The following is a 23543-nucleotide window of genomic DNA, read 5'->3' as shown; positions in this document are numbered from 1 at the left end:
CTTGCCCTGAATCCATGAAATCTTGTCTTGTTCACACGTACGAGGGATTACGTAATTGAGCAAGTCCGACGAATACGTGATTTGTGGATAATAATACGTACATGGTTTGTGCGACGTAAGGATTACATGATTGAGCAAGTCCGACGTATTATTATCCACAAATCCACCTCAGCGGAGCCTGCAGGAAGCATTGAAGCAAGCATGCATTCCTTGCACGCACCCTGCTTCCCATAAAACAAATCAATGCGGCATATAGGCATCAACATCCGCATTCGCCATTTCGTTGTCGATTGATAAACAATACATTTACTCCAATCCGCCAACATGAGCTCCTCGCTTCTCCTGTTGACCAATCCGATTGCAAGGATCGCCAAAACAAAGATATCTTCTCTCTGTATTTTATCTTGAACATGCTCAGGAATCTGGAATTGATTGGGTTCTAGCGGAAAACGTGACGCACACATTATTATACAAGTCGTGTCGGCGAGCGCGAGGCATCCAGTGGTGGAGACGTTATTTAGATTTGTCATGCAGTCGGTTGAAACCTTGTTAGGAACTACAATATCTGTGCCAGCTGCTTCTGAAGTTGGACTGCTTCTAACTCCTTCGAAGCTGCCGTGTCTCAAGTTCTGCACGAAACCTGAGGTAGAAGCCTTCTTCTTCTTTTGAGAGAGGTGCAATTCATTTGGAACTTTACGAGTCTGCAGAGAAGAACATCATGAGACCCAAGAACCATTTCCATCCCCTCTAGTCGTATTCATCTTTTGCTTCGACGCACCTGGCCACCTCCTTCTCCAGCTCCTCTCCTCACTCCCCCAGAATATGCGTACCCGCGTCGGTCGATATGAGCTTGGCCGCACCCTTGGCGAAGGCACCTTCGCCAAGGTCAAGTTCGCCAGGAACCTTGCGACGGGTCAGAGCGTTGCCATCAAGATACTCGACAAGGAAAAGGTTCTCAAGCACCAGATGGTCGAACAGGTACAGGTTCTATGCACGTAGATTATACTTTGAATGAGCTCGCTGCTCGGGTGGATCGTGTAACGGATATCTGCGCATTTGGCTCACGCCCTCAAGCAGCCTCCATGCAGACGTTGATTTAGACGATCAATCTTTAAGTTTGATTCGCTTTCTAAATAGACGTCACAGCAAGGAGTGGAAACATGTGCAAAGCGGCGTTCAGTTGAATAGTTCTGTTCTTGAGTAAAAATCTCCCCACCTGCAGTTCGATCAGCCAAAACTGTGAGCTTCTCGGCCTTATAAACATCTACTTGACCTGCCAGCTAGTTCTTGCGTCGGCAACTCTCCGTCGTGGAACCCAAAGGCCCAAATGCGCCGGTTGTATCAAACTGTATGCTGAGATGTTGATGCTTGGTACGTTAGGCGTCAAATTATTGGCATCCGCTGTGGCGCGCTAGGGAGCGAATTCTGGTTATTTTCTTCTAATGCTCGGCTCATGTATGCTGTACATTCTTGTTCTATCATATTAAATATGATGTTCTTCATGCTTGCGTTTTTTTAGCCCGCTTTATGGGCCTCTCTTTAATCAACGCCATTGCTCAAACCTTAGACAAGATTCTCAAGGATGCCTATTCTATCCGTGGCGTCATCTACTTAAAGCAGCAGAATCTACAACCAAGGAGAAGCTACCCCTTGTTACGACATGATTAAAGGAGTTACAATTCCGATAACCAATATTTCCCCTGTAAACCTATCCAGCACAAGAATTTGAGTAATTTGTTGTCAACAATGACGATGTGACTGCTAATAGTGTCATGGCCATCTATTAGAGAAATAGTAGGTCAAAGGAAGAGGACATGGAACAACTTGTAGTAGTGGACGGGTAATCTTTAAAGGGGCGGCTGGCTTCAAGGGCAGAGAGTACAGAAAATGTCGCTAGAGACAAAGGCCAGAACTTCAGCCAGAAGCGAAGATTGGATGGCAGAAGAATGATAGACACTTAGCAAGAAGGAGCTGGGTTAATGGCATAAATACCTTAACAGAGCCAGCAAGGAGTAAACCAAACATCTATGTCTGTCTGCTCTAAGAGACTGGGCAACTTCCATCTGCAATGAATAGATGCTTTCACCCAACTGCACCTGCAAAGCATTCTGTCTTCATCAGATGCAAATGGAATCATCATCTTGACAATCACAAATCTGCAGACTGTCTGCAGTCCAGCTATGGACTGCACATGACCGTCCAAAGCATCAGATGGCTGTCCAGCAATGACTAGTGCAAGTCTATCCGATAACCAAATGCACGAGTCACTGCTTGTAGGTTCAAATACATATCAACCTCTTAGGGCAAGCGGATCGTGATTGGTGGCTCATACACAAAGCTGGCTGTCCATCCAAAAGGCATAGTTGATGACCCTAAAGGCATATAATTATGCTTAAATACATCTGATGTAATCAGCTGTTTTAACAATACTCGTCTTAAGATTGCCTGATTTAAACCCATTACTGCTCCATTACTAGGGTCTCCTGGAGTGCATGTCTTACTAGTTTTGACCTTGATCAATTTTGGTTTCAAGTGTTTCTTCTCGTAATGGCCCATTTTAATTATAATATGGTGTTTTCCCTAGTTATAACTTTGCTTGGATTCACTATTGGACCCTTGAGCATTAGCCTTGGCGTGGCATAGTATATGCATTTGAAGCCTTTTTTCTTCAAATTTGTCTTTTCCTTTGCCATGGCCATGAGATTCTATGTTTTGCATCATCTCCTCTCCCTGGTACAGTATCTTTCTTATCCCTTGCGTACTAGGTACTGCAAACTATCTATCATTTTGAAGCTGGCGAAGCAATTTTGAATGATGGCAATGAGGTTTTCGCACTCAATTCTCTTATCAATCATTGGAAGCAACTAAATGGTTTCCTTAGGCTTGGTGAGATGAGTGGAGTGTGAATCTCAGCAGTGTTTTTCGGGCATGTGCTGAGATCTTTCCACTCATAATGTGATATATGAGGCATTGCTTGTCGATGTCTCACGTCCTACTTATCAGTCTTCTTGACGTATGTAAGAGCCGTTTTGTCACTTAATTTCTCATTGTGATCTCCCATCAGGTAGTTCAAGGTGCAATTGAGCTTCTCTCCACATGAAGCCACTACAGGGGAAGCTTACCCATCTACTACCGGTAAAAGAAATGAAAAATTATAGTAATGCCTGCACTAAAGTGAAAGCGCTTATGTAGGTTTACTGAAGTCATCAAATGTGAACTGTCATACCAAAAAATTACCTCAGGACTCGTGCAAAAGTGCACCAACTTCCAGAAGAAGATGAGGAACAGCTGATTTTGTGTGCAGATGTGCTCATGCAGGTAGAATCAAACTGCACTTTTAAGGACAAAAGAAAAGTTGAACTTAACTTTTCTATTTTTTGGGTGTCGAAACAGCCTCTTGCTTAATAGTGGGCTGGTATAGTGCATCAACTTGCAGAACAGACATGAAACACCTCATTTAGTGTGTAGACATGCACAAACAGGTGCAATGGGCCTGTGAAAATGACCATTCATAGGAATAAAAATCAGCGACATCGAACTTGTTTCTGTTTTTGCTGCCTGTGAGCCAGATTGTGTGAGCCAAAGGCACAGACTACAGTGATGTAGGGGGTGTGATGCCCTGCCGAATCCTGTGGGCCTCTCTATATGCCCAATTTTTTTTCTAAATGAGTGTAGTTTGGAGCTTATGCTCATAACATTTATTGAGTTGGATTCTTTTTTACTCCTACCTTAGCAAATTGCAAAGCCAAACGGACAAAAAGTGCACCAGTTTGAGAGGGCACGGACGTGATTTACGGGGCAACCTTGGCCCTTGGGAGGGAATTGCAATGGCCAATAAATTGCTTTTAGGTGAATAAGTGAGAGTTTTGTTTAGGCACAGAGATCAATGTATTGCTTGAGTGCAGAAGTAATCCTCTCATTTTACTTATTGGTCCCAAATCAGATGAAATTTCAATGGTTATTCTCTTATGCACAAATTCTTTACATGGACTGTTGTAGTGAATTCTGCTCAGTGGGTTTTTGGGCTATTTGCATATCTTCCCATTTTGTGACCTCTAAGTTAAAAGGAAATGGTGCATCAAAAAATGGTTTTGCTCTCAACTCTATCAAGTTTTTATGCATTAGTAGTCAAACAGCAAGCTGTGCCCCTTTAAAGTATCATCCTCCATGAGAACTTAATCTGTGGAAGTAGAATGAAAAATGCATCATTTCAGTACTGATTAGACATGGGTGCCCTGTTGACAGATCCAGCGGGAGATTTCAAACATGAAACTTATTAAACATCCAAATGTTGTGCAACTGCACGAGGTAGATGGCGGGCCTTGCTTTTCTTACATGAGCTATATTTGTTTGCATAAGATTTTATTTTGGTATTCAGTTACGTCTTGTATGGGGAACTGGTTAGGTAGTGCATTCCAAATCTTTCAGATTCATATAATATTTTTTAACAAGAGGCTTGGTTTGGTGACTGGCATATGGTTTGCGCAGTATCTACACATATTTTGGCCTGTGTCTTAGTTATTTCCTTTGAGGTCTCAATGGGTGTCATCTTTCTTACAGCTTATACCATGTTGCCACTTTCTGTGTTTACAGGTTATGGCCAGCAAATCAAAGATATATATTGTGCTCGAGTTTGTAACTGGAGGGGAGCTATTTGATAGAATTGTAAATTGTTCTTTGGATCCCTGTATACTTAGAATCTGATCATACTTTGGAAATTCTTGTATAATAATTGAGATATAGTTGCAATTGGTGGTACCACTCCAGATTTTTTGAATCGGACCTTAAGTTTCAAATCCTTTGTTTTCTAGGTCCATCAAGGCAAGCTTAAAGAAGATGCAGGAAGGAGGTATTTCCAGCAGCTTATTAATGCTGTAGAATTCTGCCACAGTAGGGGACTTTATCACAGGGATCTCAAGGTTTGTGATCTGAGTTCCATAGCTAATTGTTGAGTTCCATCGATTGTCTATCTTCAGCCTTCCTTCAAAGGATGTCCACTCTATGATTGCCATTTTTTTCCTACTACTGGGTTGATAAAATTTCTTATAAAGGGATACTAAGAATGTGATGGTGTTATATGTGCGTTCGATATTTTCTTTTTGTGTTACCAGCCAGAAAACATGCTTCTGGATGCGCATGGAAACCTCAAAATCTCTGATTTCGGATTAAGTGCCCTGACTCAGCAAGTTCGGGTGATGATTCCTTTTGTTTTGTAGATCAACGCTTGTGTATAGAGTCTAAAAATATTATCATTTGACCCCATGCTTTCTACATAAATGCTAGTGGGCTGTCGTGTTTTCTTCCTCAAGAAGCGTTAATATTCTTTTATTTTTCTGATGAGCATGCCAATTATTGTCTTTCATGCAAAATGTTTGGATTAAAAGTTTTTTTGGCGAATCAAAGTGTGTCTGGCTGTAACTGACGTTTCTGAGCGTACCAGAGCTAATTGATTAGGATTTGGTGTGCAAGGCAAGCTCTGCTCGTGCAATTGCAAAAAGTGAATCTCTGTTTCTTTATTTCTTTAAAAAGTTGAGCCTCTATTTATTATTTAAGAAAGTGAACGTCTATTAAGTATGACCAAAATACGTAAGAGTCAGGATAAAATCCTGTGTAAACCTGATACAAAAACAAACAAAAAAGAAATGAGGCTGTCATAACCAATGTGAATAGTGGAAATGCCACAAAGCCCCTGTCAGTCTATGTGTGAAAAGTAAACCATGATCCCACTCTTTCTTGAGGGAAGGTCTCCTGGCCACTGCAGCACATGAGGAGCCTTGAATCCTGTCCAAAGTGGCCGTGAGGGTGTGTTCAATATCTTGCTAGGCCATTGAAAGTGATTGGAATGCAAACATCTGAGTCCCATCTAAGACCTCTATGCATTTGGATCTCCAAAGCTGCTATGCAAGGAGACTGGAAATGATCTCCCAAGCCGAGACTATAGAAGGAATCTATGAAAAGAACGTCAAGTAGTAGTGGTTGGAGTCTGAGGCTTATTGATTCGGCCAAGATTTTGTAACGAGGTCATAGGCATCCACTGGGAAATGAGGGTCCTATCTGTCCATTTGGGGATGGGATGTATGAGTCCCTTTGAGAGATAGGGAGCCATGATACCAGTATCCCACATCTTCCAAGAGGGGCTCATATCTGCAAGGGCGGTAAAGCGGCTTAGGTAGGAATGAGAGAAGTGGCAGTGTGGGTTGCCCGAAGGTAGCATGGGGTCTGCAGTCTCAAACCACCCTCCAAACTTGATTCTAGCGCTGCGGGGTTAGGACGAGGACTGGAGTGGACAGAGGATTTTGTAGAGGAGGGCTTTCCAGGGGGGCTATCCTAGGTATGTCCTGGTTCATTTGGTTCTATTGGGCAACCTCGTGCAAGATGTTGGTACTACATGCAAAGGTGTCTAAAGGAAGGTGTGATTGTCTAAGATGTGTGCGCTTTGTTTCGGTCACTCAAAACTCTTGATACACCATGCCCTCGGAGGTGACTATTGTTGTTATTAATTAAGGAGTGGCTAGTAGCTGGGAAATCTTGAGAATCTGCCCAAATCCCTCCCTAGTAGCTTGAAGGAAATGTCCCGACTCCTGCCAAAGAGGGAAATACTTGTGAGGTCGAGAGAGAGAGGGTCTGGCTAAGAGGAAGGTGAGTTTGGGGGGGGGGGGGGCCGGGGAGGGGGCGTGTACCCATGCATGCAAGCGTGCACGTGTCTGTGATTCCTTCTCTCAGCCCAATTTTGCCCTTGCTCTGCCCATCACTCACCGAGGACTCAGGATGGGGCAGAGGTTGGCCTGCCAGGGGGGCTATCTTGGGCATTTCCTGGTTCATCTAGTCCTCTTGGGCAACCCCGTGCAAGATGCTGGAACTATGTGCAAAGGTGTCCGAAGGAAGACGTGATCATCTAACATGTGTTTGAGTTGTACTTGGGTCAATACTCGAATTCTTGATAACCATGTCCCTCTAAGATGACTACTATTGTTGCCGATGAAGGAGCAGCGAGCAGCTAGGAATTCTCGATAACGTGCCCAAATGCCTCCCTAGCAGTGTGAAGGAAATGTCTGGACTCCTGCTAAAGAGGGAAATAGTTGTTAGGTGAGAGAGAGAGGGTTTGGCTTAAAGGAAGCGGGGTGTGTGCGTGCGTGTGTGTGTGATTCCTTCTCTCTACCCCATCCCAGCCCATCACTCACCCCACTTAGCCCGCCCTTCACATGTTCTCCCCACTCAGCCCATCATCCCCCTTCCTCTCATCGCTGCCTCATTGGCCCTTCCCTCACTTGCTTTTGCCTCACCCACCCCTTACCCCTCCTTCCTGTCTGTATACGTTTTACGAAACAGTACAGCCGTCAGACAGATGGTTGTACTGTTTCCAGCCCCAACCCCTCTGCTGGTTGCCCACTTCTGCCTACCCTTTCTCTCCCACACACAAGAACATACACACACTAGCCCATCTCTCTCTCTCTCTCTCTCTCTCTCTCTCTCTCTCTCTTCACCACCCATATCTTCATCGGATCCGTGCCATCATTGCCAAACACAGGAAACGTGTGGCACCGAGTTATGAGATCCTAGAGCTACAGGTTAGGCATAAGCTTATTGAAACATAGTGAAACCGAAGATTTAGTGAAGGAAAACTAGAAGGTAAGATTCAGTGTGTGTGACAAGGAATTGGCACATTTGCTGCCTTTATAAATTTTCGAAGTCTTACCTTTGGCAGAATTGCTATTGCCTCTTTTTACAATTTAGTCCATGTTCCCTTGGATTGATGGCGTAGGATTTGTGCTTATGTTGTACATCACAATGGCTGAGGAAAGTCCTAGGAAGGCCTTTATGAGGTCAGCTGGAAAGTTGACAAGTCCATATATATGCCATTTCCAAACTGATGATATACAGGTAAAGTTAGATAATTTGCAAGAAGTACACTGCATTGCTACACATCATGGGCCCTGATAAGATGTTGCAATGCTTGGCTGGGATTTTACAAGGCTTGCTAACTACAAATTGTGCCCAATACTGTGGCTCATTTCCCTCAGATCTGCATTTAGGTTGCCCATGTTTTGACCTCACTGAAGGAAGTACATGCCTATTTCCAAATGGCCTAACGATTTATCTAAGATGAATTTGTCACACGCACACCCCCTTTGAAGATTGCACCTTTGCAAGAAGACAGAACAACAATGAGTTCAAATATTTACATGAGTGCACGGTTCACACATTGCCAATCGGCTTAGATTAATCCGTGAAGAGAAATGCTTCGTTAGGTGCAAAATGTAGTACAGGAGGCATTGCCGCACTCAACATAGCTATTCCTTTAGCTTCTCCATACACACCCATCTATCCTATCTCTGGACTTGCTCATGACGTTCGGACGCCCTCTTGTATGGCCAACTCGGTGCATCTCTATCGCCAACTCAATCAATCTAGGGGCTTACTAAAGCTTGCTCCATTTGAAGAAACAATTCCACAATTGTCTATGGATAATCCGCTGCTCTACCTACCAGCAAGAGTCGAGCCACTCTCCATTATGCTAGTGTCATCCTGATATTCTTAAAAAGTAGCTTGAACTGCTATGAGGGGGAGATTTTCGCGCCTCTCAGAAGCCATATAAATCCCACATCATGACTTCATCTAATCATAAAGGCCATTGAAAGTTTTTAAAGCTAAAATTGAGGAGGGATCTTTGACCTGGATTCTGTACTTTGTTGGTTCTTTGTGCTCACAGGGGAGCTCCATCTGTTTTCATGATAGAAGAAGATTTTAGAAAATACATTTCATCTATGGCTGATATGTTTTTAAGTCATCTTGACACACACCTTGGTCCTTCAAAACTCCTTACATCTGTGATGTTTGGCTATTGTGATAATGAAAAATTTGGCATGCCCTTAAAAGGTCTCAGCTTTGTTAAGTATTAATAAGTATCCCCATGAGCACACTCTTGTCATATCACTAGTAAACCGTCTGTATTAGCAATTTATTTGTACATGAATATTTTCTAGTCCGCTTTGAATGCTACAATAGAGTGGCATGTGTTAATTATTTGTGGTAGTAAAACCTAACAAGTATTTGGTTGTAAAATTTTTTTTACTTGAGCATTGTGCAAGGGATATTCATGTTTTCGTGTTGTGTGTCATCTTGACTTATAACACAATCCTTTGCTTGTTTCAAATTTCTAGAACTTAATCAAGTACATTTTCAGGAAGATGGTTTGCTCCATACTACATGTGGAACCCCAACGTATGTGGCTCCTGAGGTGATCTCCCAACCAATGCCCTTTTCACATTTTTTTTTCAATGAATGCCCTTTTCACATTTGATTCAAGTTTCTCATGGATTTTACTGATTGTGTATTTTCTCTTGTAGGTGCTAAATGATAAGGGGTACAGTGGTGCCGCTGCAGACTTATGGTCTTGTGGGGTTATACTATTTGTTTTGATGGCTGGCTACTTGCCCTTTGATGAGTCAAACCTTACAATCCTCTATAGAAAGGTGATGTTAGCAAATTAATAATTCACTGAATCTTATGTCCAGGTTATGATTTGATTTGTTGTTTCTTTTAAGAGATGCCAATGATTGAGATAGACAACTTTTAAAGCAAAGTTCTCTGGCAAAGCTCAACTATTGTAAACTATTTCTTGGAGAGACTACTTGGAATGTCTTGCAGACTTGGCTCCAATGTACATAGATGTGAACTGTATTGTATCACATGCTTTGGATAATCACTTGGAATATGGTCATGCCTTCATACATCTCACAACCTCCTGGAAAAGTTTCCTGTTTTGTGGGATCAATTTTGAAAAAGTTTCTGAATTTCAACAAGTGATTTTCAGGGCAAATATTTGGGTAGATATGAATCTTCCCTGAGGCTGATTTTCTTGAATCAAGTATAGAATGAGCAGTTGTTTTGTCTAAAGATAAATGAACTGATGCCAGTTTTTACTATGTGGTCTTAAAAAGACAACCTCCTTGTTAAGCTACCTCCAAATGCTGATAAATAAGTTGAAATATCCAAGTCCATTTAGTAGGAAATTTTGAACTGTGAAGCATCAGCGTATGTTAAGAGTGATTTTGATACACACTATGCTGCCCTCAATGAAGTTTTTATTTGTGCAGATATGCAAAGGTGATTTCACATGTCCCCCATGGATTTCATCTGGTGCTCGTGAATTGATAACGAGAGTACTTGATCCCAATCCTAAAACAGTAAGTATAGTTCTCTATGCCTGATTTTGGATGGTGCTAAAATCATAGTTACCGCAGAATGGGAACGTTCCAGGATGCTAGAACGGGAGCGGGAATGGGAACGGGAGCGGATTGGGAACGTCGGGGAATGCCACATCATATGACATGTCAGCATATGACATAAAATGACAAAACATTTAAAATATCCAAGATTAAACTTTAAAGTTTTAAACATTAAGAATTTAAAGACCAGAGTCCAGACTCCAAATTGAAACTGAAAAGAGAGTACATTGCATGAGGATATATAATAGCTGAAAATACAAAAAGCTGGCTGCTGAGTGCCAAGGTAACTGGTGAGTCAAAGACTAGTCATCAGCAAGTGGGATCTCATCCTCCTGTCCAGGCTGTCCCTCAATCTGCTCATCCTCATGCTGCTCCACATCATCCTCTCCCTCTAGCTGATCCTCACCATCATTGTCATCAAGATCAAGGGAAAATCCAATAAATGGCTCTGGAGTACACTTAGCCAAGGTAGGGAGAGTGTGGGAGAGTGTGGGGCAGTCAAGGTAGGGAGAGTGGGGGGCAGCCAAGGGGCAGCCAAGGTAGGGAGAGTGTGGGGCAGCCAAGAGGTCTCAAGCAGCAGGGACAGCAGGGACAGCAAAGGAGGAAGGCAGCAGGCTCAGCAAACGAGCCAAAAAACAGTCGCAGCAGCTTATCTTACCGCCGCCGCCGCCATCGCGCAGGAGCACACAGGCCGGAACGCCCGGAACGGGCGTTCCGCCCTACGTTCCGGCACGTTCTAGAACGTTCCGCCTGATAGACACGTTCCGCTCCCGTTTCGCCCGTTCCGGGCACGCGTGCAGCTCCAGAACGGCGTTCCGGCGTTCCAGGAAGGCGGAATGCCGTTCCGCGGTAACTATGGCTAAACTTTAATTTCTCTGTTCATTGACATAAATTTTGCTCTTGAATGCATTAATCAATTTCTATTCATGTTCACAAGGCCAACTTGTGTTATTTGATTGAATCTCATTTTCCTCTTAAGACATAACTCCTGCTAGAGTGCTCTATGCCTGCATTTGGATGGTTTCTACACATTAATTTCTCTGTTCATTGACGTTGATTTTGCTCTTGAATGCATTAATCAAATTATGTTCATATTCACAAGGAAAACTTCCATTCTTTGATTGAATCTCAATTTCTGCTTAAGAGATCACTCTTGTGAAGTAGGTGCATGTAGACATGTTTAAAACAATTGTATAAGCAGGTTAAAGTAGGTGGAAATAAATCATCTGAATGATACCAGGAAAAATAGACCCAGACAATAAAAGCCAGAGTGTTGATAATAAAACCTCAATTGCGATTTGAATTTGAAGCCTATATGGCAAATTTCTATTGTGAACAAGCCCATTTGAATTTTTAAGCCCTGTCTAAGATTTCTGTTTTTAAAACCGTGAAGCCCTTTTTAAGATTCTTCCTAAGTCCTAATCTTGTTTCCAAGAATCTTATAAGATATCTCTAGAATAAGAGATTCACAAGCAGTGTTTTCCCTGTTTGCAAGAATACGACTTGGGACTCCTCGTTTATTTTCTTTCCAAAACATTGCTTCTACTTTCCAAAGGGTTTATTGCTGCAGTAATTCTTTTTTGGTAGTGAATACCTCAGAATTGCATGTTGGATTGTTTAACTGTATTCTCTGTCAAATTTTTCCTTGCTGCAAGTAACATCTTGATTCTTATTTGTAACAAGCTGTCCTGAAACACACAAGATAAAATAAAAGATCTAAACTAAAAGTCAACCTACAACAGAAGCTAAAAGACCTTAGTTTTCTAAAAATAGTTACGTCAACTGTACTTCCATTCATTTTCTTAGGAATCTGTTTTGTCATATTTTCTTCTAAAACTGCACATCATCCAGCAAAAGACAATGAGCTTCATATTTCTAGCTAAGTGTGCTCAAGTGTAAGTAGATCTGCACAACATCATCCATGGAAATATAATGATGCTTCATATTTCTACTGCACAACATCATCCACTAAAATACAAAGATGTTTTGTATCTCTAGCTAAGTGTGTAAGTAAACCATTACTCAGGACCATATTTGTGTGGACGTTCCCTATTCGTACTCCTATCAGCCATCACGTCTATGCTGTATGGTCTGAAATCTCCTGCCTTTTTTTTTATCATTTTCAGAAAAAATTATGGATTTGGATGCTTAGGTGTGGGCTAGCTTCAATAAGCAGCACCTCACGTTGGGTTCCAGGTCCTAAAACTTTAGTTTATGTAGTGGCCTCTATTGTAAAGATTCACAAATGATGTTCCTTTAGGGTAACTTGCGTTTTAGTATTGTCTAGCCAAGTATACATCTTCAAGCAGGACCGCCCTATTTGATAAGTTTGTGTTATGTCTGTTTGTGCCTCAAGTGAATGCAGTCTTTGGCAGGTCTCTGCTGAAAATTTAGTCTCTAAGAAAAAACATGTGTGTGTGTACACTTTTTTTAACTGAAATGTGTACACACACACACATATGCATAAATACATACATATGTACGTATATATATGTGCGTATGTATGCATAGTTTAGTTGTGAGGAGTAGCTGTCCCACTCTGGGACTGCTATGAATGCAAATGCTTTCTTAATTTCTTATAAAAAAATAAAAGTGTGTTTGTGTGTAATGTAATGACAACTGGGTTTCACCCAAAAAAAAAAGTGTGTGTGTGTGTGTGTGAGAAAGAAATCCAAGGCCTTGACAACGATGAGCATAGGCCACTTTAACCAATGATTTTGCAGTCTTTTGATCAAAGGTTATGTTTATGCTTATGCTTAAATGATACACGTCTATTGTGCCTTGTAAGGTATAACATTTCCCTTTCTATATATTGCCAGAGACTATTTTGCAATTGATACGAATTACCTTATGATTAGCTCTTTGACCACTTCTTGTTTGCTTTTTCTATCCCAATTATGTTATGTGACACGTTACACAAGGGTGTGATCTGGAATGAAACCTTTCTAGGTCTCTTCCTTTTTCTCCTTAGGCTCTGGGCTAGCAAACCTGATTAAACAACGTGGTAGGAGCTGCTGTTACTGGAAAAGATCATATCATTTTTTCTCAGGAAATTTGAAGCAGAAAATAATAGGGACTAGGAAAAAAGAAAGAAACATCCTGCCATGTGTTATTGGTGCGAATGAAATGCCATTATAGTACAATATTACAAACGACTTTCCTAAGATTTATCTGACATTTTATCGCAGATAAATAAGTTTCATGGAGAAAGAAGAGCACATAAAAGGCTTTTACAGAAAATCTGTGAGTTTATCGTAGGGGCTTACCATGATTAGTTCTTCTGCAGCGGATCACTATTCCAGAGATCCTTCAAAACGCATGGTTCAAAAAAGGATACACTCCAGCCAAGTATCATCAAGAGGAAGATATCAATCTTGATGATGTCGATGCTGTCTTTAATGATTCAGAGGTAAATATCTGAGTACTTTAACCTCAAATCTGGTCCAAAGTCACCTTTTTCACTGAGGTGGAAATATCTTACTGTGTTCATCAACTTACAGAAATTTCTTGGTGCAGCAACACCTGGAACAGGAGAAGAAAGAACCAAAACCTGTGATGATGAACGCATTTGAACTGATTGCTATGGCACCTGGGCTCAATCTCTCGAACTTATTTGAGCAGGATAAGGCAAGGTTTTACTATCTGTGCCCCCCTACGAATAAATCTGGGACATGTGTAGTTGCAGGCGTATGCAGTGGACAAAAGTGTGTTGGTAAAGGTTTTGTAGATATCTAATGTTATCATTTATTATCTTTGACAATATAATTATATCGTCCTCATTGCAGGATTTGGTGAAACGAGAGATGAGGTTTACATCGAAGCATCCATCTCAGGAAATTGTCACTAAAATTGAAGAAACTGTGAAATCCTTAGGGTTCACCGTACAAAAGAAAGATTATAAGGTGTAGCTTAGCTTCGTGTCCTTTTTCAGGTTTCCTTGTCTAATTAATGTGATTACCTGATATAATTTTGAAAAACGTATTTAATCTGACCAGTTTCTCTTTCTTTGCTTTTGTATATATGTTGCTTAACTATCGCTCTCCTGCGGTTTTCCATTTGTTGTTTCTGCTACAGATGAAATTTCAGGGAGGGGAAGTAGGAAGAAAAGGTCGTCTTTTTATTGCAACCGAGGTAGTCACATCTACATCTCTATTTCATAATCTAATAATTAATGTTGACATTCTTGTAAAATAGGTTCATTGGAAGCCTTTTCATTTAATGGGTTTTACATGCAGGTTTACGAGGTATCCCCATCTCTATTTATGGTGGAGCTCCGCAAAGCAAGTGGGGACACCCTTGAGTTTCACAAGGTGGGAAACACTAATTCATCTCAAAGTCACTACATGAGCTTCTTTATTTTGACAGGATATGATTTCCAAGTCTTAACTCTGACCTCAGTGTTGGGCATTGGATGCAGTTTTACAATGATTTGTCAACACGAATTAAAGATATAGTATGGACCTCGGAGATGGTGATGGCACCAACGAATTAACTGGTGGTAGCTAGGATGGCCCAACCAAAATCTTATTGAATTATTGTTGTTTTGTATATTAAATTCGTTCATTCTTTAATTGTGAGTGGTTAATAGCTCCAATTATGTTGTACTATATTTTTCCAATTGTAAATAAAGAAGAGTGGATATTATTTTTTTGGAACATAAGAACTGATTACCGAGTACAATTTGTGAAGCCCACGAATGCTATTGTTCTACAATGGTTTATACCTTTTGTTCTTTTTTAAAGCAAACTACTATTTAACAGTATTTATTCCTTGGCCTTGAAGTGCTATCATGAAAAGTGAATCAAGTCTCCTATAAGTGAGTGAAAGTAATTGTTTAGTAATAAGCTATGAGATCTCAAGCTTGAAGAGATATTGTAAAAAATCTATTTGCATTTAGTGAACCAAACTAAGTGTTATAAAGGTTTCTAACGAGACCCGGAGAGTTGTCAGAAATGCAACTCTTAAGGTACTGTGAAAATCCTGCAAAAAATGACAACTTTTTTTATCTCTATCTCTATCTCTATCTCTATCTGTATCTCTATCTCTATCTCTATATATCTTAAGGAGAAGTTTATTGAAGTTGCTCGGAGGGAGGTTCGCCGGAGGTTTGGCAAGAGGAGGAATTCGAAGGCCCGGAGGGTGTTCAGAACAAAGTTGGGAGGGAGGTTCGGAACAAGGCTGGGAGGGAGGATGCGCGAGATTTCTTCAAGTGGTGCAGCAAAGGACACGGGGTGATCATGGAGCATGGATAGATAGGCTTGTAGTAAATGTTCGCAAAGCCACGGCAAGAAAGGCGCAGCATGTGGTACACGTAAAAATCGGGGCGTGGCAGCACGGGCAGCTCCACAATGAAGACACGTGGCCCTCGGGACAAACTCGCAGACATACAATAATGGGAAGACACGCAGCATCTGGCACCCACTATAGACACGTGGCAGCAGACACGCACAAATCATGGAAGACTTTGAGTCAACGTAACCTACGAGGCGACGCAGACATACTGACGCGTGTGGATTGCGAACATCGTGGCCACACACAGGGTCACAGGCGGAGAAGTCAGATACATGTGACGCGCAAGGTTAGAGGGCGATGCGACGCGTAAGGTGAGTTGTACACACATGATTTAAAAATTAATATATATTACTCTATTACAGGGCGGTTATGTTGCCACATGTCGCGCTTGATATATATGTAAATACATATTATGAAATATATAATATATTCTAATATTTTTATTTTAAAAAGTTTTAATATATATTATAATATAATGTAATTTATATTATTATGTTATAGGGTGGTTGCCTGCTACATGTCATGCTCAAAAAAATTAATTAAATAATATATATATATATATATGTAGAGAGAGAGAGAGCTACATAGTATATTTATTATAAATCATTTAATATTTATTATAGTATTATAATACAGAATATATTGCATAATATATTATACGCACGAGTATGATATAATATTATAATATATATTTTATTATTTATTAGATCAGTATATGATTTATAATAAATATGTTCAAATATTATAATACATTATATATATATTACATCTATTCTATTCTATCAAACTTGATGAAATCGAAGATGATGTGTTGTGGCACTATTATAAGAGAAAGGAGAGAGAGAGAGAGAGAGAGAGAATATGTGTGTGTGTGTAAATATGCAAATATATCTAAATATATATATATAAATAAATATAAATAGGATATATATATATATATATAATGTAAGTAAATCTATAAATATAAATAAATTATATTTATATATATATATAATATAAAATGTAAGTAAATCTTTAAATACAGATAAATAAATTATATATATATATAAAAGAGAAAAGAGAGGAGAGAGACTAAGAGGGAGAGAGAGAGAGAATATAATATAATATAATATAGTATATATTAAAATATATAATATAATATATTTTATATAAGATTCTATATATATATATATATATGGAGAGAGAGAGAGAGAGAGAGAGAGAGAGAGAGAGAGAGAAGAGAGTAGAGAGAAGTGTGAGACAAGAGACAGAGAGAGAGAGTATATTAATTTTTAATATGTATTTATAAATCATTTCTCAAATAATAAACAAATTTAAATAATTAAATAATATATAAAACAAATGAACAAATATATATATATATATATCTTACTACTACTTTAAAGAAAGTTGGCACACTCCTAAATTACTCTTCCAGGTTGACCACTTGTATTATGCCTAATTTCTCAAAGCAGTTTTTGAAGCAGCAAGGTTGTACAAGGGGTACTTGGGTTGATAGACTTATCCTCTCAATGTGTAGAATCAATTTTCTAACGACGGCTCTCTTATTTTGCAAACATAGAGACTTCTTGAATAGATTATTACCCTTATTCTTTAAGACTGAAGATTATTCACAAGGGGATTGTAGATTTTAATGTCTTTAGTGTTGAAAATACTTTGAAAACCAATGTCATGGGAACTCGATCATGATCAGCATGCTTGGTTGTATATGTTCACTCCATAGAAAACGAGTAACCTGACCCATCTACGATGGGCTAGCGACCCGCTCCATCAAGTCTAAAGGTTGGGATCCTAGGCTCCCTTTCATTTCAAGGAATACAATTTAAGATTTTATTTATAAATCTCAATATCTAAATGCTTCTTATGAAATTTAAACATTTTCAAAGACTATCCTTTGGAGTCTAGAACTCGCACTTGCCTATAGCTTGCTTATTAGTTTTGCGATCGTTGATTAGCTATGCAGGTCTTTTGACATCAAACTTGGTGGGCTCAACTAGTTTCTTTAAGAGTTGCAATAACTCTTCGACGTCGTCCTGCAATGCATTCCTCTATTGACAAATGCCGAGGCCTCATTCACGAATTTTGCTTGTATTTCCTTGAGTTAGGATCTGAAGATAGGCACTTGGCCATATGTAACTTCTGAGAGGAGCTCAAGATGGTAAGTACAAATGTAGAGTGTGGATGGCAAATTTTTTTTGGCCTATTTTTGGAGTCTCTGGAACAAAGGCTAACAACTAGGATAGTGGTTTATGCATCCAACGGATTGGTAGCTTCTTGGACTAGAGCTGGTTGAATCACTACTTCTTAGATGGCTCAAAAGCTCTTTGTGGTCCTTTGGGTCCAGGAGGTTTAGCGCCGTAGGCTTATGCTCTGGTTCATCGCCTACAGCAAGCATGTAGAGTTGTGCTTCTAATCACAGCATGCCTTCTTCTTGTGACCTTCTCGACTTCATCCTTGCTCCCATGGATTCCTTTATTGCCTTTCTAGATGAGTTGTCTTGAAACACAAGTATCTAGCTTCTTCAACTAGATTCATTCTAGCAAAATTGTTGGCATCCATGTCCAATACCGTATAGCTAAGCTTTGTTGAGAAACAATGGGCTTGATGTTTCTAGCAAATCATCATCTTTATTTCAAATCTGGAACTAGGCTTTGTACACTAGAATAAACAATTTTGCACTCATACACTCCCTTTGCCATGCATGGTTCAATAGAATACTTACTTCTAGGGTAGTTCCTTGAATCAAGTCCATGCAATGGCTATCGATTTCACAATATAAGAAATCCCTCTAGGCTTTTTTTTGTTGGCTACCCTTGTCTCCTTATTTCTTGCTTGTTTCTAAATTGCCCTTCTAGAATGTTTCCTATTGAACACTTATTATGCCCAAGATTTTGGAGCAATTTTTGAAGCACCCAGGTTGTAATAAGGGTAGTTGGGCTTATAGACTTATTATTTGAAGACTCTTTTTTTTTTCCATTCTTAGAGACTCCTTCAAGAGATTATTACCATTAATATCTAAAGGTGAAGGAGATTCACAAGAGAATTATAGATCGCAATGTCATTAGTTGAAAACTAGTGTCATGGGAAGTAAATGACGATTAGTGTAAATAATGTCACCCAGCTATATATGTTCTCTCTATATGTTCTCTCTAGTTGACCAGAGTCGTGGAAACTCAATGACGATTAGTGTGAACAATGTCACCAAGTTGTATATGTTCACTATATAGAAAATAAAAGTCATCACTTTTTGTAGATCTTTCATAGTACGTCAAGAGTTGAACTTTTGACAAGAGTTGAACTTTTTGCAGATCTTTCATAGTATGCAGATCTTTCATAGTACATCAAGAGTTGAACTTCTAAGAGTCTATCTCTTCTTTCTGGTCTAAATTAGCAACTTTTACAACACTTAGTTCATTAAATACAAATAGACCTTTTATAATATGTGGGCTACCCTTTAGGCTTTTGATCTCATAGCTTATTACCAAACAATTTCTTTGACTTTCATGTATAAGAGACTTGCTTCACTTTTCATCATAGGCACTTCTAGGCCATGGAGTCAATGACCTGTTAAATACTAATTTGCTTTTAAATAGGCAAGTATACGACTATCATAGAGCAATAGAATTAGTGGGGCTTCATAAATTGTACCCGATTATCAACTCCTATGACCCTAAAAAATAAAATCCACTCTTCCCTTTGATGTATTATTTACAATTGGAACAATATAGTACAATATGCTTGGAAATATTAACCATATCTTTGCATTTATCACAATTAAAAAAAGAATGAATATAATATACAAGTAAATAGTAGTTCAACAAGATTTTGGCTTGGCCATCCTAGATGCCACTAGCTAATTCCTTGGTGCCATCACCATCTCTAAGGCCCACACTATATTTGTAATTCATGTTTACAAATTATTGTAAAATTGCATCTAATGCCCACTAAGGTTAGAGTTGAGACTTGGAAATCATATCTTGAACAATTCTTGAAATCAAGGGAAAATGCACTGAAACAAAGACCTCATGGAGTGACTTTGAGATGCATTAGGGTTTCCTACCTTGTGAAACTAAAGGGAAAACGTGGTGAAACAAAGACCTTAGGGTGTGACTTTGAGATGCATTAGGGTTTCCTACCTTGTGAAACTACAGGTTGTCCCCACTTGCTTTACGGAGCTCCACCATAATAGATGGGAATACATCGTAGACCTGCATGTAAAGCCCACTAAAATAACAAGCTTCATGAAACCATGCCCTATTGAAATCATGTCAGATGACTATTGAAATCATGGCCTATTGAATCAGATGACCATGATTTCAATAGGCCATGATTTCAATAGTCATCTGACATGATGTGCAAGGGCATTCCCTTTTACCAAAAAAGTATGGACATTGGTCGAAACACACACAGGGGAACCACTTAATTGGAAAGAAATACTCCTTGGTGATGCCCTAAAAACAAACAAGACAATTGGTTGCAAATCAGAGCTCATGCACGTTGGTTCTTATGGATAGCCAAAAACAATTTCAATACATTCAAGTTGATATCAACGCTAGATATTCTTTTTGTTCTTGGTGGGACAAGAAGGAAAGCATCTTGGAAAGGCCATAAGAAATTATTATGGGGTCCAAGATCAAATCCAAAGAGAGATGTATGGACATGCCCATAGGTGCAAGTTTGGAGGACATGCTTCTAAAAAATCCTTTTGTTGAGATCAATATAAAGCAACAATGTTTTTTTTGCCCCCAAAAAATAAAGTTTGAGATCAGATTTCAGTCAATGGCATATGGCCATGGTGGCAACCCTAGGGCTAGACTTCATAGATCCATTTGAGGTTATCACACACATCCAAGTGGGGAAACGTACATCATGATGACAAAAAACTACAAAACAAGCAGTATCATGATAATGGGATAGTCATTCTTGAAGACCTAGAGGGGGATGAATTGCCAAAACCAGCGAATGGCATGAAAATCAGAGTACTGGATTGTATGAAGTTTTGATGCCTTATTGAAATCAAGTCAAATGGCTAGTTGAAATCGTGACTAGGATCTTGAAACCATGCCCTATTGAAATCATGTCAGATGACTATTGAAATCATGGCCTATTGAATCAATAGGCCATGATTTCAATAATCATGTCAAATGGCTAGTTGAAATTAAGTCAAATGGCTAGTTAAAATCGTGACTAGGATCTTGAAACCATGCCCTATTGAAATCATGTCAGATGACTATTGAAATCATGGCCTATTGATTCACATAGGCCATGTGAATCAATAGGCCATGATTTGAATCTGACATGATTTCAATAGGGCATGGTTTCAAGATCCTAGTCACGATTTCGACTAGCCATTTGACTTGATTTCAATAAGGCATCAACACTTCATACGATCTAGTACTCTTATTTTCATGCCATTCGCTGGTTTTGGCAATTAATCCCCCTCTAGGTCTTCAAGAATGACTATCCCATTATCATGATACTGCTTGTTTTGTAGTTTTTTGTCATCATGATGTACATTCCCCCACTTGGATGTGTGTGATAACCTCAAATGGATCTATGAAGTCTAGCCCTAGGGTTGCCACCATGGCCATATGCCATTGACTGAAATCTGATCTCAAACTTTATTTTTTGGGGGCAAAAAAAACATTGTTGCTTTATATTGATCTCAGCAAAAGGATTTTTTAGAAGCATGTCCTCCAAACTTGCACCTGTGGGCATGTCCATACATCTCTCTTTGGATTTGATCTTGGACCTCATAATAATTTCTTATGGCCTTTCCAAGATGCTTTCCTTCTTGTCCCACCAAAACAAAAAAGAATATCTAGCATTGATATCAACCTGAATGTATTGAAATTGTTTTTGGCTATCCATAAGAACCAATGTGCATGAGCTCTGATTTGCAACCAATTGTCTTGTTTGTTTTTAGGGCATCACCAAGGAGTATTTCTTTCCAATTAAGTGGTTCCCCTGTGTGTGTTTCGACCAATGTCCATACTTTTTTGGTAAAAGGAAATGCCCCTGCACATCTCTTACAAAATCCCCTTTTCCAATTATCAGTCCCCTTGATTTTTGCAATGGATTTTCTATGATGGATCTTTGAGGGAGCCTTCGTGTTGAAAGGAATTTTGGCATTTCAGACTCAAAGCATCCAGTTTTGTGAAATGTTTTCCTAAGATACATTGTGGGGACCTAAATGTCAAGACAATCTATGTGAAAAGGTACAAGGCTTACATAAGATTAAAGGAAATTAGGACTTACCACTAGGGTACAATGCCCACATAAGATTAAAGTAAACCAGGTATATGATAAGACAATAAATGTTTGAGGATAGGTAGAGATGGAATGGTATATTTTGAGTAACCTAAGTGTGAGTTAGGCCTTTTTTATTGACATTGCATGAAATTGCCACTATCATTCTCTCCTTCTTATCCATGCTTTGTCATGTCAATTGTTACATGTATGGTTCCATGTCCTCATTGCCATCATTTTCTCCTGCTTATCCATGTTTTTCCATGCTTCTTGTTATGTTTATGTTCCATGACCATTCCTTTACCCCCTATTAGGAATTAATGTTACTATTACATTCAAATTTTGACTATGTGGAAACTTGACTATGTGCAATGAGAATTCTCTATGGAGTGCCCTGATGGGTAGTTGATGATATAAATCACCTATATACCCTAACTAGATATAGAGAATGAGAAGAGTGAGATAAGATTAAGTGCATCATATCACATATGCAAGGCATGATTCTATGTTAGAATATGAAATGGCCATATGCTACGGAAAAGTAGAAAATGGCCATAGCCCTAGTAAGGGCAAGAATTTGTTACTAAAAATCTATATGCTCCAAAAGGCTATTAAGCCAAGTCCTAACCAAAGCTATAAGGACAAGAATATTTTTGCCAAAACTTTTGCAGACACCAATAGCCTAGCTTGGCAAGGAACACACTTATGAGAAATGGGAACCATTCATCATTCACATAATTACATGAATGGATAATAAAGAAAAACTGAAGTTGAAGGAAAATGTTTTGTTTATGAAGTTGAGGAAAAGTGGAGGAAATCTCCTTCCTCAATTTCACAACCCTTCTTAGTCTTTTTCTCCATCCTTTCCATGCCATGGGGCATGAGAAATGCATCAACGTAATGTTGGAAGATTGCGGGAAGATTGTGGAGTGCACAAGATAGCTAGTTGTATACTATGTTGTATTGAACATAGAGATGAATATATACATGAATCCCTTAGGATTATATGATAGCAACCAAAACTAAAAAATAAAATTAAAGAAACTTTGCAAGCTGAACATATCATAAGTCAATTCATACTATGAAACTGCTTTGTAGAAGATGCATCTAGATGAAAAGTTGATCAGTGCAACCATCAAGAAATAAGATGATAGGCTGTGATAATCAAGATTGTTACCAACCCCAAAAAAAAAGACAGCATTGGTTGAGGTATGCTATAGTAGTGTAATTTATGTCATTTGATGCAAAGTCATAGAAGACACATAGTTGCTATGGATAAAGTGAATCAGGGTTCATAGGAAAGTAAGGGCCAAAGGTGCAAGTATGGAACTGTGCTCGACTCAAGAGACTTAAAAACTGATAAGGCACAGTGGAACTATTAGAGCTTAGAAACTTGTATGCTTAACTATTAGAGCTACAGGTGATCTACTGTTAAATTACACGGCACAGTGGAACAGAAACTGAACAAAGAATAGAGAGTACAAAGCAAACTGGAGATGAACCAAATTTCCCTTCAATACTTATGTAGTACAGATGATGGCTCCGTCCACCCATGTGCCCCCACAGTGGAGCTTAGATGGCGATCTAGATAGATACTAGGTGACGAGCTAGCTAGAAGATCTGCAATGAACTGGGGAGGTCGCCTCTTTATAGCTATGAGGGCGGTAGTCGGATTAACGTAGTCGGTGGAACCAACCAGTCAACCTAGTCGGTGGAACTGACTAGTCATCCATGGAATATTCAAGGAATATCCCCTATACCATCTCCTCGGGG

The 23543-nt window shown here is 39.4% G+C and overlaps 1 protein-coding gene across 1 annotated transcript; it reads left to right on the top strand.

The window, feature by feature from the left end:
• Window positions 1–541: 541 nt before the first annotated feature.
• On the top strand, window positions 542–14876 carry LOC147886272 (CBL-interacting protein kinase 32-like). Its single transcript, XM_087395803.1, has 14 exons — window positions 542–978; window positions 4246–4308; window positions 4594–4665; window positions 4812–4919; window positions 5112–5192; window positions 9185–9238; window positions 9348–9473; window positions 10098–10187; window positions 13516–13638; window positions 13746–13856; window positions 14015–14131; window positions 14304–14360; window positions 14465–14539; window positions 14647–14876. The coding sequence occupies exons 1-14, from the start codon at window positions 823–825 to the stop codon at window positions 14719–14721; spliced, it is 1308 nt and encodes a 435-aa protein (XP_087251929.1). The 5' UTR covers window positions 542–822; the 3' UTR covers window positions 14722–14876.
• The last annotated feature ends 8667 nt before the right edge of the window (window positions 14877–23543 follow it).

This window comes from Dipteris shenzhenensis, chromosome 24 (assembly GCF_047967505.1).
Source record: "Dipteris shenzhenensis isolate YYH24624 ecotype China chromosome 24, Dip_SZ_1.0, whole genome shotgun sequence".
Classification (NCBI taxonomy): Eukaryota; Viridiplantae; Streptophyta; class Polypodiopsida; order Gleicheniales; family Dipteridaceae; genus Dipteris; species Dipteris shenzhenensis.
This window is presented reverse-complemented; position numbering and strand designations above follow the sequence as displayed.

What these genes read in the sequence shown, in the direction of transcription:
- LOC147886272 (XM_087395803.1), top strand. Translation starts at nt 823, where the DNA reads ATGCGTACCCGCGTCGGTCGATATGAGCTTGGCCGCACCCTTGGCGAA. An exon ending in ATGTTGTGCAACTGCACGAG is followed by an intron (nt 4,309 to 4,593) that starts GTAGATGGCGGG and finishes CTGTGTTTACAG; the next exon opens with GTTATGGCCAGCAAATCAAA. An exon ending in TTGATCCCAATCCTAAAACA is followed by an intron (nt 10,188 to 13,515) that starts GTAAGTATAGTT and finishes GTTCTTCTGCAG; the next exon opens with CGGATCACTATTCCAGAGAT.